Source organism: Colletotrichum lupini, chromosome 4, assembly GCF_023278565.1.
Source record: "Colletotrichum lupini chromosome 4, complete sequence".
In the NCBI taxonomy this organism is placed as follows: domain Eukaryota; kingdom Fungi; phylum Ascomycota; class Sordariomycetes; order Glomerellales; family Glomerellaceae; genus Colletotrichum; species Colletotrichum lupini.
In genome coordinates, this window is record NC_064677.1 from 1307357 (window position 1) to 1324448 (window position 17092).

The 17092-nt window shown below is 53.3% G+C and overlaps 8 protein-coding genes across 8 annotated transcripts; 5 read left to right on the top strand and 3 right to left on the bottom strand.

The window, feature by feature from the left end:
* Positions 1 to 311: 311 nt before the first annotated feature.
* On the top strand, positions 312 to 770 carry CLUP02_07509 (uncharacterized protein; the record flags this gene model as incomplete). The annotated part of the gene is made up of 1 exon (XM_049286503.1): positions 312 to 770. One exon carries the CDS (start codon positions 312 to 314, stop codon positions 768 to 770), a length of 459 nt encoding a protein of 152 aa, XP_049143646.1.
* Positions 771 to 791: 21 nt separating this feature from the next.
* Positions 792 to 2501, top strand: CLUP02_07510 (GDSL-like Lipase/Acylhydrolase; the record flags this gene model as incomplete). The annotated part of the gene is made up of 3 exons (XM_049286504.1): positions 792 to 829; positions 1271 to 1976; positions 2043 to 2501. 3 exons carry the CDS (start codon positions 792 to 794, stop codon positions 2499 to 2501), a joined length of 1203 nt encoding a protein of 400 aa, XP_049143647.1.
* A 1934-nt stretch (positions 2502 to 4435) lies between these two features.
* Positions 4436 to 5878, top strand: CLUP02_07511 (TfdA family Taurine catabolism dioxygenase TauD; the record flags this gene model as incomplete). The annotated part of the gene is made up of 1 exon (XM_049286505.1): positions 4436 to 5878. The coding sequence occupies one exon, from the start codon at positions 4436 to 4438 to the stop codon at positions 5876 to 5878; it is 1443 nt and encodes a 480-aa protein (XP_049143648.1).
* A 524-nt stretch (positions 5879 to 6402) lies between these two features.
* CLUP02_07512 (CS domain-containing protein) lies at positions 6403 to 7741 on the bottom strand (the record flags this gene model as incomplete). Its single annotated transcript, XM_049286506.1, has 2 exons — positions 6403 to 6912; positions 6974 to 7741. The coding sequence occupies 2 exons, from the start codon at positions 7739 to 7741 to the stop codon at positions 6403 to 6405; spliced, it is 1278 nt and encodes a 425-aa protein (XP_049143649.1).
* A 937-nt stretch (positions 7742 to 8678) lies between these two features.
* CLUP02_07513 (squalene/oxidosqualene cyclase) lies at positions 8679 to 11624 on the bottom strand (the record flags this gene model as incomplete). Its single annotated transcript, XM_049286507.1, has 4 exons — positions 8679 to 8996; positions 9047 to 10759; positions 10840 to 11180; positions 11576 to 11624. Coding segments are annotated over 4 exons (2421 nt in total), but the record flags the coding sequence as incomplete, so codon positions are not given.
* A 339-nt stretch (positions 11625 to 11963) lies between these two features.
* On the top strand, positions 11964 to 13506 carry CLUP02_07514 (type IIB DNA topoisomerase; the record flags this gene model as incomplete). The annotated part of the gene is made up of 5 exons (XM_049286508.1): positions 11964 to 12285; positions 12341 to 12407; positions 12467 to 12575; positions 12756 to 12959; positions 13012 to 13506. 5 exons carry the CDS (start codon positions 11964 to 11966, stop codon positions 13504 to 13506), a joined length of 1197 nt encoding a protein of 398 aa, XP_049143651.1.
* A 107-nt stretch (positions 13507 to 13613) lies between these two features.
* CLUP02_07515 (uncharacterized protein) lies at positions 13614 to 14402 on the top strand (the record flags this gene model as incomplete). Its single annotated transcript, XM_049286509.1, has 2 exons — positions 13614 to 13956; positions 14017 to 14402. 2 exons carry the CDS (start codon positions 13614 to 13616, stop codon positions 14400 to 14402), a joined length of 729 nt encoding a protein of 242 aa, XP_049143652.1.
* A 686-nt stretch (positions 14403 to 15088) lies between these two features.
* Positions 15089 to 15906, bottom strand: CLUP02_07516 (uncharacterized protein; the record flags this gene model as incomplete). Its single annotated transcript, XM_049286510.1, has 3 exons — positions 15089 to 15516; positions 15578 to 15720; positions 15779 to 15906. The coding sequence occupies 3 exons, from the start codon at positions 15904 to 15906 to the stop codon at positions 15089 to 15091; spliced, it is 699 nt and encodes a 232-aa protein (XP_049143653.1).
* Between the last annotated feature and the right edge of the window lie 1186 nt (positions 15907 to 17092).

The following is a 17092-nucleotide window of genomic DNA, read 5'->3' on the forward strand; positions in this document are numbered from 1 at the left end:
TCACGATCTGGGCGGGCGTTGGGAAAAGGCATGGAAAAGTTTGGAGGCGAATGATACAAGCCTGGTCTTGGGCATGGTTTGGCGGTGCTGACCATGCATGGGGATCCATGGTTTACACGAATATTGGGGAGTGTCTATGCTGGCATAAGCATTGTTCACTTTGTATGAATAAAACGGAAGACTCGGACTACGGCATATTCGGCGACAGCATGCCATTGCCTTTCTTGCTACAGTAGAATACCCCACCATGAATGTAAGATGATGATGAGGCAATCTATCCTGTCAATTCACAATCGTCTCGGTTCACGAGCATGCAGGTTTACCTGGCGTTTGCATTTTTCTCCTTTTCCTCACGAGTCACGTCTTCGGCCTCCCGCGGGTTAAACGGAGGTGCTTTCGCCGCCCCCCGGCCCCGGAGTCAACGTCTGTTCTCGGGTTGTCCAAGCCTTTACCAAGCATACCCAAGCCAATTCTTTCCTCCCCTTCATCACAGAGCCCCCCTTCACAAGTTGACACCGCACCATGACCACTCAAGCTTTGCATCATGGCACCAGGTGGCCAAGACTCGGGTCCTCGTGTCCTATTCGGACGAACTGCGACGGTCAATTTTATTCCAGGGACCGAGCCAACCCCACACCGCGCATATGGATTGGGAATGGTGGTGTTTTCCCCGACCTCGCCCCGAAAACCCCGCGATCTATCTGAATCCTTCTAGAGATCTAACTGGGCTAGGTGCCGTCCGCTCGCCCGGCGTGCAGGAGGGTAGCTGAGGCTAATGCCGGCGACAGGAAATGGAGTGGTGTGGTGTTCAATACCTGCAGCAGATGACGTGAGTAGCATCTCTGCTCAATTCAATTTCCTGCCAATCCCAACCCTAGCACAAGAGAAAGAAAAAAGATGAAGCGACGGGAAAGCTAAGGAGCCACGGGAGCTTTAGTCTGCTCAAAGAGCTAATTTGTCTCGGAGAATCGTTGCATTCCTCCACCAGTTCCGAACGTGGCTAAGCTTTTGGGGGAGTCGGGGGGGCCAGGGGGGAAAAGGCAAGAGGGGTAATCTACTAAACTTTGTCTTCATCCCATTGACGGAAGAAAATTCCCAAGCTACGGCTACTACACCATCGCGAGTGGGGGACAGCCAAGTATCCCAGCATCATCCCAGACCTGCCAGGGGTGTGGAGTAAAGTAGGTACAGGCCGTTTCCATTTGCCTTTCGCCGGATTCTACGGTGTAATACCCTAAGCTTTTGTTGCTCGATCTAATTTTCCCTGCAGGACTTTGGAGATTCGGGTTCGTTCTACCAAGCGAGGGGAGAAAGAAGCTGGGTTCCTGGCCCAGGGAGGTGCGGCTGTCTGCTCGGGGTTGCATCAAGGATTCGAGAGCTTTTCCTTGGCTGCACCGGCGTTCGACCAGGGACGGCGTGGCAAGGTTCAGGTGGTAAACGAAGCTGTCGGTATACTCGTAAAGGGTAAAGGGGGACCTGAGATGGTTCTCGTATATGAAGAGGATGGGCGTCCGGTGCGACGAAGGACGTCTGTCTCTGGAGTTGCTCCTACTTCCTCAGCTTCGTCTTCAGCTTCACAGTCATTACCACGCAGCACCCAGCAAGCAGCAGCACCTTCTGAAGAAGACTCGAACCAGACAACCACCACAGAAGACTCTACGATGAAGCCTCAAGCCCTCCTCTCCGCCGCGGCCTTCCTCCCGGCCTTCGTCTCGGCTGCCCCGTCAGCGGACAAGAGAGCCGCAAAGCCTCCCGCGTTCTTCCTCGCCGGTGACTCGACTACCGCGGTGCAGTCTACTGGTGGTGGCGGTTGGGGCAATGGCTTCCTCAGCTTCCTGAAGAAGCCGGCGTTCGGCACAAACTACGGCCGCAACGGACGTACTACGGTCGACTATGTCAGCCAGGGACACTGGGCTACCGTCAAGGACGCAGTCAAGTCCAACACGGCCAACTTTGATGTCTATGTGACGATTCAGGTGAGTCTTATACTGCCTCATCCTTACCATCACCTTCTCGGACCTGCTAACACGGCTATCAAATAGTTCGGCCACAACGATCAAAAGCCCGAAAAGAACATCTCCCTCGACCAGTACCAGACAAACCTCGGCAACCTCGCCAAGGAAATCAAGGCCCTCGGCGCGACGCCCATCCTCGTCACCCCTCTCACGCGCCGCAGCTTCAACTCGGCGGGCGTCGTGACCAACAACCTCTCCAACGAGCGCGAGCGCACCATCGCCGCGGCGACGGAGACCAAGACTACCTACATTGACCTCAACCTCAACAGCCGCAAGTACGTCCAGGCCATCGGCGAGACAAAGGCCCACTCGTACAACCTCGTCGAGAGCGACAACACGCACCTCAACGCCGAGGGCAGCGTCGTGTTTGGACGGTTGGTGGCGGACCTTGTGCTGCAGAAGAACAAGGGGCTCGAGCAGTGGTTCACGCCCAACAATACGTTGAGCGATGAGATTTGGAAGGCGATTAACAGCTCCACTGTCTAAAAGGGGCTTCTGGGGAAAGGCCTGTACTTTCGTATTTTTCGTATTCAACTGGATGTTGATAATATCTATTGAAATTGCCTCATAACCTTGCTTCGTTGTCAATGATTGTTGTGGTGTAAATTTCCTAAAAATGTGAGATTTGAACTTTGCGGCGGGCAGAATGTTACACATGCTTTGATGGGTGTCTAGGAGCCCTCATTCTTACTCGTCACTTTTCTTCAAGTCTAGAAAGTCAGTCCTGTGGATCCAGTGCAGGGGCCGAATGTGACAGTCCATAAGTCAAGCGAACTCCCTAGCATGATCTTTTACTAAATGTGAGCAGGAGGAAGCTGACCTTCCCTTCTTGAACTTTTGAACAACTTGAGAAACTTTCACGAAATAAGACCGTCTTACGAAGACAATTATGATAAGTGACGATGCCTATTTTGAGAAACCCAAAAAGCATTGGGCCAACGCGATCGAATTTCGCGTCGCAAGTTTAGTCGGGAAATCTTCGTCAGCCTCAAATCAGATTCCCCAGTGTATCCCGTCGGCTTATAGAACAGCAGTAATACGTGTGTAAGTTGGAAACGACCTTGCTGAATAGCCAACATCTGGCATGTACCAACTGGCACCGCATTGTTAGTAATGCCGAGAGAAATTTTGAGTATCCTGTCTCTATCCCCGCTACTCATGCCGTCATGATTCTCTGCTATTTTCTCTCAGAGTCGCTCTTCAGATGGTCCGTGGCTGGACGGAGGATGATAAGATTGTGGTGCGAGCAACCTAGAGTCATTATTTCTGCATATGAGATTCATGCGAAAGGGCTAAGCTGCGCCGCTCGAGGTTCCAAGGTGCTGCCGGCGCCAATAATGGTCACGAGGGATGGCTCCGCGTGGGTCAATCGGACTATGCACGGCATGTGATATCTGGCTATTTCTGGATGCTAAAGCTGGGGCAAAGGCTATGAACATAGGATTCAGTTGCGATTGAGCTCAGGCTTGTCAGAGACTGTCGGATTGGAAGTCCAATTCGACCGCGGCATACGGCCGACTGCGCAGGGGCCAATTGGGGGCCCTATTTACGATTATCGTAGCCAGCCCAACCTACGGTTGGAACCTCCTTTTTACATACTACGCAGATATTCATATAGTTCAATTGATCTCTTCGTCAACTACGGTTCGAACCAACTACCCTGTAATAGGGATACCAACAGAGACCTTTGTTGAAAGCGTAAGGCACATTCTGTGCCGAAGAAGCAATCTTGTCCATCTGGATCACAGGCAGCAGAAATTCAAATCAATATTAGGTTGCGATGGAACATGGAATGGCATATTTCAATGGAAAGTTGGAGGTTGAGATGGAAAAGATTAGATAAGATGGAAGACTGGTGGAAGACTTGCAGAATACGTACACAGTAAAATGCATGTGAAGAAGTTGCCCCTCAGTCAGGGTACAGTGCGGCATACAGTGACCAAGCTCCCCCGCCTTCCCCAGAAAAAGATGCCATCCGACCGAGGTTCGTCCCCTCGTTTCGGCCCCTTCCTGGCCTGCTGCTGCTGCCGCTGCTCCCCTAAACTCTGAGGTGGGAGCTTCCGTCCCGCCGTCAACGGAGGGTCGAGACCGCAGCTTACCCTTAGGGCAGTGACGAAGTGGGATTGGACCGGCCAGCCTCCCCCCTTTAATCGGATCATTGTCCGCTCATCCAGTCTTTACTGTGCACTCGGAAAGTCGTACTTACATATTCTCTTACCTTATAGGGCCCCTCCCTCGGCTCTTGCGATACAACCAAGGTCGCGACGTCCCACCGAGCTGACCAACTCCAGCTGCGCGTCTCTTGCTGTTCTTCTCGTCGCGCAGCTTCCCAGTAGCTGCCACGACCTCCGTATTCTGTGTTTCTTGGTTCACAGAATACCCTCACTCGACAACGCTGCATTCCTCGCAAGACTTCGACCATGGTCCTGGCACGAACTCTCCGCCCCGCGGCGCGGGTGGCACGCCTCCTCGAGCATGCGACAACGAGACCGATCATCCCCTCTCCTTTCCTCCGCCGGCGTGTCCTGCCTTCGACCTCCGCTAGTGTTCATACCACCTCTCCAAAGACCCAAGAAGCCGCGGCCCTGCGCCAGGAACCACAGGTCGAAGTGGCTGCAACCATACCCGACCCCGCGCTGCGGATAGACCCGAAGGCGCAAGCAGAACTAGAGGTGGTTGAAGTTGCTATCCTACCGAGTCGCCAGGAGCTTCTTATCACCGGTCAATCTGATGGCCATAAGCATACGAAACACATAGACGTGGCTTGGCTCCGAGACCGCTGTGGTTGCCCGCACTGCGTCAGCCCTTCCTCGGGCAACAAGTCCTTCTCCACCGCCGAAATCCCAAGCGGAATTGCCTTCGAGAGCGCAAAGGAGATGCCAAATGGCTCCTATGAGATCCGCTGGACAAACGACATCCCGCGAGCTGCCGACGTTGGCCACGTTTCCGTCTTTCCCGCCACCGGCCCCCAGAGTCTGGCGGGGTTGTTGACCGAACGGCCAGTCCTTTTCTTCCATCATGCCAGTGTGAAAAAGGCCCAGAGGTATATGTGGAATAAGGAAACCCTTCTTGATAAGCTTGAGAGGATCGACTATAAAGACTACATGGAGGGAGGCCCCGCTTTCAGGTCAACCGCCCTTTCGCTCGCCAAGATTGGGCTCGTTTTCCTCACCAATGTGCCTCAAACCGAAAAGGCCGTAGCTGATATAGCTCTGAAATTCGGCGCCGTCAAGGAGACATTTTATGGCCACACCTGGGACGTCATCTCTAAACCGGATGCTGAAAACGTTGCCTACACCTCCTCTTACCTAGGCCTACACTCGGACATGCTCTATCTCGACTCGCCGCCTCGCATCCAGCTCCTCCATTGCTTGGAGAACTCGTGCTCAGGGGGTGAGTCCATTTTCAGCGACGCCCTACACGCCGCCACCTGGCTCGAAAGGTTCCAACCCGAGTCCTACTCTGCATTGGCCAAATACCCGGTTCCCTATCACTACGCCAAGAATGGTTTCTTCTACCGCCAAGCTCGGCCCGTCATCGCTGATAAAATTGGAGAAGACCGCGAGGTCTGGTGGTCCCCGCCTTTCCAGGCGCCTCTCCCAGGCACGCCTGATAAAGCAAGCTCTGAAACTTGGCAAGCCTGGATCAAGGGAGCGCGGATATTCCAAGAAACCCTGGAGCAAGAAGACAATATGTACCAGCACAGGCTCCAACCGGGCGAGTGCGTGCTATTCGATAACCGACGCGTTCTCCACGGTCGCCGTGCATTCGACACGGCAAGCGGGCGCCGCTGGCTTAAGGGTACATATGTCGCCGATGAAGATTTCAAAAGTGCTCTACGGCCGTTCCTCGAACCCATCTGAGGACGTGGAAGATGTTGGATCAGAAATCTAGAAAGCAACATGAATTTGGTTTGATGCGCTCAGTCAGTCGAGATTATGTATCTACATATACCTTAGTCTGGTGCATTTTGGAGAGCCGGCATTGTGGTGCTGGTTTTTAGTCACACAGCGTGTGTACACGATGGAATTACATGTCCAAATGGAGATCGTGGCAAGTCAATCGAGGAAATTGTGGTCGCTGGTCTTCAATAACCTACGTATCGTCCAGCAACTTACTTTTCGATCAACGAAGCCTAACGCTAGATTGAAGAGGAATGAAGAACACGTGCTCTCTCCCTCTCATGATGCACTACTTTTTGTGTCTGCGGAAAGGCAAATGCCCAAAAATCACTGCCCAAACGCCCCGTCGTCAATGTCATATCATGATGTCCCTCGAACCATTCCTACTAGGAGATGCCAATGCCTCCTAATCCGTACCAGTGAACATGCGTTTCGCTACTTATCATATGAGCCTCAGTTGTGGTGCATCAGCCCACCTTGAGCACCTAAGACTCCCAGTTCTTAGCCTCGACACCTTCAGGAGGGACAGTCTCGACCTTGCGGTTCTTGACGTCCTCCCAGTCGGTGCTGAGCGACGTGCCGTTGCTCTCCGTGAAGGACTTCATCATGGCGCGCCGTGCCTCTGGCGTGGCGTCCTTGTACAGCGTCTTGAAGAACCCGTTGATATCGGAGCTATCGTCATCGTCGGCGCCTTCGAGCTTATCCCAGTTCTTGGGTCCGGACTTGGAAGAGGTCGGGTATGCGGGGCCAGAGGTCGCGGCAGCCTTGGGTTGCGCGGTTGCTATTGTAGTGGGCGATGGGTTGGTCTTGTTCGCTGCCGGAGCGGCGCTGTCGGCGGGACGTTGCAGTGTAGGCCACTTGACGGCCTCCGCCTTCTTGAGTTGGAACTCAATCTTGTTCGCGGTGACGGTGTGCTTCGACCCAGCGGGGTCGATGCGGCCGTGGAGATGGATCGTGTAAGAGGGCTCATGGCCGGGAATGTGCGACATGCTGATCTGTTGGAAAGCTCTGTTAGCATCTGCCTGGTGCTTTGTGCTCATCTCAAGCAAGACATACCTCAGAATCGCCATAGTCGACCTTGAAGTCGTCCTTGGGGATGTTCTTCGCAAAGACAGTGACTGTCAAAGTAGTACTGCTCTGGAAGAAGTCCACACGCACATCCTTCTTGGGCTGCGGCTTCGCGACCGCCTCCGCCTTGGCCACCTCAATCTCCTCCTTTGTAAACTCCTCCACCTCATCTGTATCAGGACCATCAAGCGAGACGTCAGGCGCAAACTTCACCGTCACCTTTCTCTTCTCATCGTCCCCCGCAAGCTTCTCCAGCCCGCCCAGGATCTGCAGCCGCAAAGCGCAAATGGAGTTCCAGATGGCCCCAAACTTACTCTGCGCCGGATCCTCCGTCTGCCTGACAGCCGTTATCTCATCCTGCAGCGCCTTCCTAGTACCCTGCGCGAACCCCTTGTCGTCGACCTCCGGCGCCCTCAGCTCGGCCATGCTCTTGCCCTCGACCATGCGCTGGGCCCAGGTGGCGCAGGTATCTGCGTTGGCCAGCTCGCCGAGACGGAAGTGGGCGACGGCGCGGCGGTACTGCGCGTCGGCCATGAAGGGGCGGTTGTTGCGGCCCGCGGCGGCGACTTGGGCGAGTTCGGCGTCGCGGAGGGCGCGGCGGAAGTCCTTTGTGCCGATGTAGGCCTTGGAGCGGCCGATGAGCCACTTGGGGGATTTGATGACCTTGATCGCCTTGGAGAGCTGGGTGATGGCGGTTTCCCAGTCTCTGTTGTCGACGGCGGTCATGCCGGCTGCGCCGGCTGTGTATTCGGACATTTTGGAATGTTTGCTTCTTTGGATGCTGGGGGAATGGGAGGTATTCGATGCGGACCGAAGTGAGCTTGGAAAGTCGAATGACTGCTGTGCCGTATTTGTTCCTACACCGGTATTTATACCTACGACGAAGTCTCAAAGAGAAGAAGCGTGGGTTGAAAGGAAATAGATAGCAACCCGCTTGCAGTGGAAGGGAGAAAAGCACACGGTCAGTGAACAAACGGTGATGCAGGAAAGGTAGCTGCAGACCCAACAAGGTTCAGTCGGTGCTGCCTCCAGCTCGGAGGGGTCAGACTGTTCTGGAAGCTGTGGTGGGGCAGCCTCTCCACTTTCCGCCACTAAGTTCGGTCGGCACACCCTCACCGTCCGGCTCACCGAAACTGGCTTACTTCACCGAATATATATCACGAAGCATCTCCTTGTTGGGGCAAGTGCAGAAGCAGCGCATATGTAATCTAGACAAGATTGGTTCAGGATATATATCGTAGTAATAGTGAGAAAAGACTATCTCGCAATAAGAGGTCGGGCTCCCCTTGAATATCCTACAGGAGATTGTCAACAAAAAGTCGAAAAAATGGTGACCACATGATGTATCGAAACACCGCCGCCTAAAACCCTCTGGAGCATCACCGAGGGAGTCACCCGGTCAAGCATCTCGACTCGTGGTGATAGCCGAAGCGCTTTTGCTCCCTCTGGCCTCCTGCCTTGTCCGACGCCCATTGCGCCTGTCCGTCCCGACGTCGTTGAATGCACCGCTATTGTACTGTCACCCAACTTGGCCCGAGTCGCTGTAATCGTCGGGTACCCTATTTCGCATTGTTGCGATTCCCAGAGTCTTTCGTCATTACCTCAATGCAGAAATCGTGTCTCATTAAAATTAATTATGTTCTACTTTTGATAAATGACCATGTTCTAGAAGTGAAGGCAACGGTCTAGATCTCTACAAGTCCCCCTTGTCGCTAATGCCAGGGGTAAGCTTCTCATCTGGATATTTGCGGGCAAACATGCCAAGCGCCTTGATCGGGAACGTGAACTTGTAGTTGGGATACGCAATCGTGCAGCTCTTGTTGAAAACGCCTTCCATCGTCTCCTGGAGCCATTCACCATTGGCTTGCTGGCGATCCATGAGGAATTGGATACCCTTTCGAAGGGGCTCCATGTGGGGGTACTCAGCCTCCATCAGGCCGATCAGGGCCCAGGCGGTTTGCACTACTAGGGATCCTCTCGGGTGTTCGTGGTACTCCATTGTCTCGGAAGCCTATCATCGTCAGTTCGGGTGCTTGAATAATTGAATAGAGGCACACTTACTTTGTAGCTCTCGGACCATCCACCATCCTCTCTCTGCTTGGAGATGAAGAAGTCACAGCCCCTCCTGGAGACTTTGCTGGTGCTGTAGGTGTCTCCTGCGAAGGCCAGACTCTCCAACGCAAACATACCCGCATAGGTGAAGCAGATACCCCAGCTTCCGTACCAAGAACCATCAATGTTCTGGTGGGAACGGATCCAGTTCACAGCACGCTTGACAAAGATGCGGATGTCATCCTTGCGATAATCGGGCCAGTGCTTCTGGAAGAGCGACAAGACCGTGACGCAGGCAGTGGTGCATTCGGGGTAGTCGTACTCGATCATGATGCGGCCAAAGACCTCGGCGGCATTGAGCAACTCCATGTACTCGCCCCCGCGACGCTGTTCGTATGAGCCCACGCCTCCGGTCTCGTTTTGGTAAAGAAGAATGGAGTCGATGGCATCAAAAATACGCTGGTCATCGAGAAGCTGGAGGTAGCCCTCGGTCTTTTGCAGCAAGATGACGGCCTTGAGCGCCTCAGAAATGCAGTCACTGACAGCGTAGCCTTGTTCTCTGTTGCTGAAAGGCCAACCGCCCTTGCGCTGCTGGCGGTAGCACTTGTCCGAATCTTTGCAGTTTTCACGAATCTGCTGCCTGTCGAGGAAGCCGAGGGCCTTCTCCAGCATGGGGCGCCAACGATCATCAGTCTCGAGACCAGCAGCGACGACTGACTGGATCATGAAGGCGGTGTCCCAGCATTGGACGCCGTTAGTACCGTTGCCCAGCATGCCCTCGGCATTGACCCATAGGGAGTCCATGATTCTGTCAGCGTGTCGACGGACGGTGTAAGCCCCTGGGCCATCCCGAATGTAGCAGACAATGTGGTTCATGGGGCCATTGACTGGCGCCAGACCTAGGTAGTCCGTGTTGGCATCCTCCATGTCAACCAAGTCACTGGTCCAAGCTTCAGCTCTCTCCTTGATCCAGTTTGTTCGCAGATAGGGGTTCCAGATATTGACCAAGCACCAGTTCACCGTGTTGAGCAGCCAGGACTTGGGGTTGTAGTTGTCGACCTGTGCAATGCTGTTGCGGTTCGCCTTCCAGTTGATGGATGCCCAATTCTCGGGGAAGAGCTCCTTCTTGAGGTCGCGAATGACTTCAGTCTCTTCACAAGTCCAGCGCTTGGAGTATACGTATGACATTGGCAAGAAGACCTGACGAATGTGAACCCACCACCGCCAAGGGGCAATGGGCACCCAGTCTGGCAGCAGCCAGATCTCGGGGGGAACAGGGTTGACAATCTCCCAGTCCACAACTCCCAGGACAGCGAGCCACCACTTGGCCCAGTGCGGCCCTTTCGTTGCGCCACCGAGCTCATGAAGTCTTGCTCTAGCCTTCACCATGATGGGCTCCTCAGCATCGACGCCAATGAGGCGCAAGGTTGTATAATTCATGGAGGTGCCAAAGACGGTACTGATACCTTCGGTATGGAGACCCCAGCCACCCAACTCAGGATGCGCGCGGGCGAAGAGATAGTTCTTGATTTCGGTTGCGAAGGCGGACGAGATGGGCGTCTTGGTGACATACCAGGCGATAACGGCACTTGGGAGTAGGAACATGGGACCGCCGTATTCGCAACCCCAGTCGCCGTAGGGAAGTTGAAGCTTTTCGACGAATTCGAGGCCATTGCGTGTCGCATCGAGTGGATTTTCGGGCTCGGGAAGGATTGGGAGGTCCTGCGTGTGCGGGAGACGTGTTAGCGAAGAACAGTGACATATCTGTCATTCAACGTCGCAACAGTAAAAGGTGGACTGACAAGAGGAAGACCCAAGTAGTACTTGTCGGCGTAGGTCTGGGGCCAGTCCTTTGCGGCGTCGTCGCCCTCCAAGTATTTCCAGGTGTGTCGGCCGTCCTCGTCCTTCATCCTCCATTTTGTGCGATCGGTTTTGGCATCGATGCGGGGCTTCTTGGGCCATTCCTGCTCGGCGATGGCTTCTGCGACGCGCTTGCGAGACTGAACGGATTTGGCCCCAAAAGTGCCATTGCTCGACGCAACGGATGGGGCTTTCTCGGCGACCATGGCAGGCGGTAATTGTCCTCTGTGTGACGGCGGTTGAAGTCGTCGTGGTGCAGGGGAGGAGCGATGTTGAGGGCCGCCTGGATCGAATTGGAGGGTGGTGGGATGGGATTCATGCACTTGTTAAATGGTGGCCCAGTCAGCTCCCAGAAGGCGGCGCCCCCTGCGCGTCTCTCTGAGGCGGTGTCCCTCCAACGACAGGAAGATGCATGTTCTCGGGAGAAACCCACCACATCCTCGTATGAAATCCCTGCTGGAAATCAGGATTTGGTGGAGATGGAAACAGGGTAATCAGAGGTGTTAATAGTCCGTCTTGATCGACATTGTCAGTCCTTGGGCTCTCGAGGCATCGTTGATGGTCTGTCGCAGCTGACTTTGGCTCAGGATTGTTGGGGGCATTTCAGCTGTACTTCAGGCAAGTTGACGGGCGAAACGCAAATTCCCAGGCCATTTGACAGGTGCCAGGATGTCGCACAGTTCCAGACCAGCGCAAAATAAACTTCAGCGGCACCGGCTTTCGAGAGCCTAATACTCAAGATAGCTTAGCTAAGCTGTCCATCACTCCATCTTCTGCTGATTAGGTAATTACCCACCATCTTCCCATGCCGCACGGTGCTCTTCCCACTAGCAGTGTCTCTCCCATCATTGGCCAATGGCTTTGAAATATGGAGCACCTCCTTCGTCCGTTCCTGCAGCTCCCACCTCCAGCTTCTCTTGCACACCATCTTCTTCGTACCAACCCTCCAGTAAAAGACAATCCGCCAAAACCCTAGAGTCTGACCGAACTTTGCGGGCGCGTTCAGAGGATTCCAAGCGTTGCCAATTCAACTACATACAGGCCCCATTGCCTTGTCTTTGATTTGATGGACTTTGCTACACCCCCGTTGCTCAAGGGCCGCCGAGAGGGCCAACTAACGCCACAGCTGTCTAATCCGAGTCAATCAAGCAACGTCGTGACCATCCCCGATCCGGATCCACATAGGAATGCAATCGGGCTCGCCATTGTGAAGTTGGAAGATATCCTGATATCTGCTCGAGAATCATTGCTACAGTCTCGAGAAATATCCATTCCCTTCAGGACCCGACCTTCCACAAACCAATCCACGAGCAACCATGGCCCATCTCGGACAACTCGATTAGCAGTTCGCTTCCCGGGCCGGACAGCAGAGGAAGCAACCAAGTTCAGTTCGTACTCGTGCTTGGTTGACGGTAATTTGTTCCTGACGTTTAGCCGATACAGCACGTATCATGCGCATCATGCAACTGTCCCTGAACGCCCTGACGGAAGGCCGGCTGATTACCAAGAGGTGTGCGCTCCATGATCTGCCTCCTGATAGTGTCAAGTGCTGAGAGCATGGCGGAACAGGAACATCTACTATCAGGACACCGATTTATTCAAAAGACAGTCCATCGTCGACAACCTCGTTGATGACCTTGCCTTTACGCTGGGCCTCGGGAGGGAGGACCTCGGTATAGTGAGTGACCTCTATCTTGATAGACGTAATCTCATGACCGTTCCTCAGGTTGCCGCAAGTAAAGGCCTTGTGTCTGGGCCTATCATTCTGCGTTCCAGGACTTCCGAAGTTAACGCTTCTTCAAGCGAGCACGTACGGATCACCAAGACTTGACCACAGCTGTTGCTAATCAAGATCCAGGGGATCCTCATACCCTCAGCCAGGACTGTCTCCGAGATTGACTTTGGTCCAGCACATTGGGTCCTAGTCATCGAGAAAGAGGTTGGACTGGTTTGGTGTTGGCTGCAAAACATTGCTGACTGGAACAGGCAACGTATCGGACACTGGCATCGGCGAGGTACTAGGAGACTTCAGCCTTTGGCTTGGGCATTCTTGTCACGGTCAGTAGACTTACCTACGGGAACAGCAGCACTACAACTCTCTGACATATCCATAGGGCAAAGGTTACCCAGATTTGAACACCAAGCAGTTCGTACACCTTCTGCACACAGCCAAACCTGAGCTTCCAATTTTCGCTCTTGTGGACTTCGACTGCTATGGTATTGCCATCATGCGCTGCTATAGCTACGGCACACGGGGACACGCACACGAAAAGGCAACGACTGTACCTAGCATGCAGTGGCTCGGCATAAAAAGCGACGATCTCGCATTCCGTCAGGATGCAACCCCTAGCCACGGGCCCGGTATCAACGGCAGCCAAAGGCGGCCTGGTGCGAGCTTGTTCGACTCTACTAGTTCTCTTACGCTGCGAGATAGAACGCGCGCTATCAACACGATCAAGGAAATCGAAGAGGACGGCACCGAAAATGATCAAGATTGCCGACGAGAACTACAGGTGATGCTGTTTCTTGGCATCAAGGCAGAGATCCAAGCTGTGGACAATGCAGGAGACATGTCGAGATGGCTCGATGAGCACTTGGGGACTTTCTGATCTGTCGCACTCGCGCATGTGCGTTTCTAGCGTTGTCTTTGGAGTCTTTGTTTCGATTCAGGTGCTGGCTTGACGTTTGCTTTTGGGCTGGCACAGGGTGGACAGTGATGTCCATTGAAGAGGAAGAGGAGCCGTGCGGAGTGCGCACACGAGCTTCTAACACTGTACCTCCACACACATCACCCGAAAATTTCTACCTCACTTTCAAGACTCATTTTAGGTCCTCAGACAGCATTTACAAAATCTCACCGAAAATGGCACCCAAACTCTCAGAAGAGGAGATTGATGATCTCATCTACTTTTCAAGGGCCGGCGAGCTCGCTGATCTCAAAGAAAGCCTCAAGTCCCTGTCGGAGCGCGAAGGCGCTACCGTAGGCGAGATCATTACCGCCGCCAAGGATGAGGGCAAATCAACCTGCCTGCACATGGCTGCCGGTAATGGTCACCTCGGTAAGTTATTGCCTCATTTGTGCTTGAAACTTCCAGCATTTGAGCTAATTCGTTGTACAGATATCGTGAAGGCCCTCGTCACAGCCTTTGACAGCCGTCCTGCAGAGGAGAAGAAGGCGTATGTCGACGCCGGCAACGAGTTTGGCAACACAGGTCTGCACTGGGCGTGCTTGGGCGGCCACCTTGAGGCAGTCAAGTACCTCGTCAGCCATGGCGCTTCCCCTGCGGTGGCCAACGACAAGGATCAAATTCCTCTCGATTCGGCGCTTTTCAACGACAAGCGAGAGGTCGCGGACTGGTTCTTGGCGCAATCTGAGAAAATGGAGGGCGGAAACCAGGAGGAAGGGCTGAGCGGTGCTGCGTCTGGCATTGAGATTGAGGATGATGGTGCCGTTGAGGAAGACAAGGGCAAGGATAAGGCTGGCGAGAGCAGCAAGAGTTCATAGATGGGATCTGGCTTATGAGTTAAAGACAAAAAATCAAATGAGTGAACGACTATTGACGACGCCCGAGCGGGCTCTTTTGCTGTGCTGTGATTGTAGGCTATCTGAGGAATTTACTACACTTTTTCTACTCGCAACAGCAAGCGAGTTGAGTTGACATGGACTGTATCGAGTTGCAAGGGTCATCTGCGACACTCGTGGCGCAACCATTCACAAAGGCATATCAAGCTCGCGATAATATTATAGGATTCCAAGACAACTCCTTCTTTGACACTGTTCGCGCCACCTGCTAGTCATTGATGCCCGTTTTATATTGGCAATTGAGTATTAAATCAATTGATGCTGGGTCCCCTTAATGTTCAGGAATCTAGAATCGGATTTCTTGAGTGCCTATCTGATGTTAGGCCAACTTGTCAACATACGCGGCATTCTCCATGTTTGCTTGCATGCGGGTTATATGACAGCTATCTACCCATAAGTGTATGTTGAATGAGTGAAAGAAGAAGAGTTGTTAACAAGGTCCTGGAATCAAATGACAAGATAAAAGAAAAGCTAGTGAAAGAATAGGAACTGCCAACGAATGTTCCGCACTCCTATTCAGAGACGCAAAGAAAAAAGGGGGAACATCTCAACTATACTCTCCCAAAATGCTACTTCAGTAGCCATACGTCTCCTGAGTTCTCGACCACCTAAAGAGCCCGCTTCTCAAGCCTACACTTCTTCAGACAGTCCTCAACCTCCAATACAAGGTTCTTCGGAATAGCTTGGCGCACCCGATCAATATCCTCCCCAGCAATGCTCGACCCGAACGAAGTCTCAATCAAGACGTCGCTCAGCGCAAACAGCTGCGCCGCCACCATGGCAGTGCCGCCCTCGTCCGAGGTGAAGGACACGACGGCCGAGGCCGGGGTACACTCGGGGTTCACTTGGGTGTGGAAGGATCCCTGGGGAAAGACGGTCATTTGGTTGGGACCCAGGTCGGCACGGATGACGCGCTGCTTGCCGGAGGCGTCGAGGACGCCGGCTTCGGGGACCATTTCGGTGATGAGGCGGCCCGAGGTTACGACGAGGAGTTCGGAGGCGCGGGGGTGGAGGTGGAGGAAGGACATTGCGCAGGCTGTTTGTGTGTTGTTAGCTTGTCTTTTCCCAACGTTTTGAGGTTGTATCTTTGGACGTACCGGGTAGGGAGGCGACGGCCATGCTGCCGCTTAGGCCGGTCACAGCTGGGAAGGTTTGGCGGTTGGCGAGGGCGACTGGGGACTTGTTGAAGTCGTAGATGAAGTCTTCGTTCTTGGTGAGGAGACGGTATCGGGCTGCGCCGCTAGTAATGTGTTAGCAGCTAGTTTCAGTACCAGTGTAAGTTAAGAATTCTCACACACCTTTCCGCGAGTTGAAGTTGAGCAGTCAAGCTGAGACCCGTGGCCGACTCGTTGTCTCTGCGATGAGGAGCAGCCATCGCGAGTGAGGACAGGGCCATGGCGGCGAGGGGAAGGTTTGCGATTAGCATCTGGATTTTTGTAAGTTTCAGTGATATGAGAATAATGAGTATTAAAGCAGTTGCTTTGATTGCAGTTGATTTTGTGACGAGTCTGTTGATCCAAACCAATTCTCCTGGGTATCATGATGGCTTTTATGTGAAGATATTGGTAACTTTAACGGAACATCTCAATGCATCTGCGAAATTACATTCCAAATTATCTTGATCCAAATCGCCACCTGACAGTATCTCAGCTCTGCCCGATCCCAACTCGAACAAAAGCATGAAGCCATCCGGAAAGCTTCAACTATCCTGTCTAGCTAAACACTGCCGCGCTCACTGGCTTGAAGAGTGCCCGACAGATGAAGTGACAAATAGTTTCTGAAAAATAGTTGAACAGCATTGGCGCATTTCCGCGTCATTTCCACAATAGGGCGCAGTCTGGTCCAGTTGACGGGGCCCCAGATGGAGTTGAGGCTGAGTCTGACGCGCTGACGTAGTCTGGCAGACTTACTGAAATGATCGAATCGGGTCACCACATCACCATCAAGTACAGTGAGATATCACTTTAGTGAACCAGCGAGCCCAAAAGAGCGCGGAAGAGCTGTCAGCTTTGGTGCGGTCGAACTACAGACATTGACGGCATGACGGCCGGACATCGCACTTTGATGATTGTGCCGACCACGCCTTCCACAGATTCACGTCGCTTGCTGGACCTTCATCTGATATTCTCTTCACCACCTGAATAAACGGAATACACATCGGAAGGAAGCTTCATATACCTCCTCGGTCCCATTGCTGTCACCAGCCAGTAGGCGCCCGTCTAGGTCGACAGGTCAGGTCAAACTGGCCGGGTGGTGGATAGGCTAATTGCCAATAATCAATTACGCCCACAGCCTACCGACGACAGGCTCCGAGTTCGAGTCCCAGCATGTGCACCAAGAGATGTAACTACACCGGTGGTGAACTCTTTTTTCTTGGTTTGGGCATCGACCTTTGTGAGTACTAATATGCATTTACTCGTGAACGAGGTCCATGCACAGCTTCCCACTTGTCTTGACCACCTGACCACAGATGCTGCTGGCTATTCAATGAATTTCAAGATGATCAGGATGACGCAGGGACAAAGTCTTCGGCTGCAAGGAGCAAACCACAAAGACGCAGGATGCTCCATAGAGAACCTGTCGTCTCTGTGTGATTAAATTCAGTGGCTTCC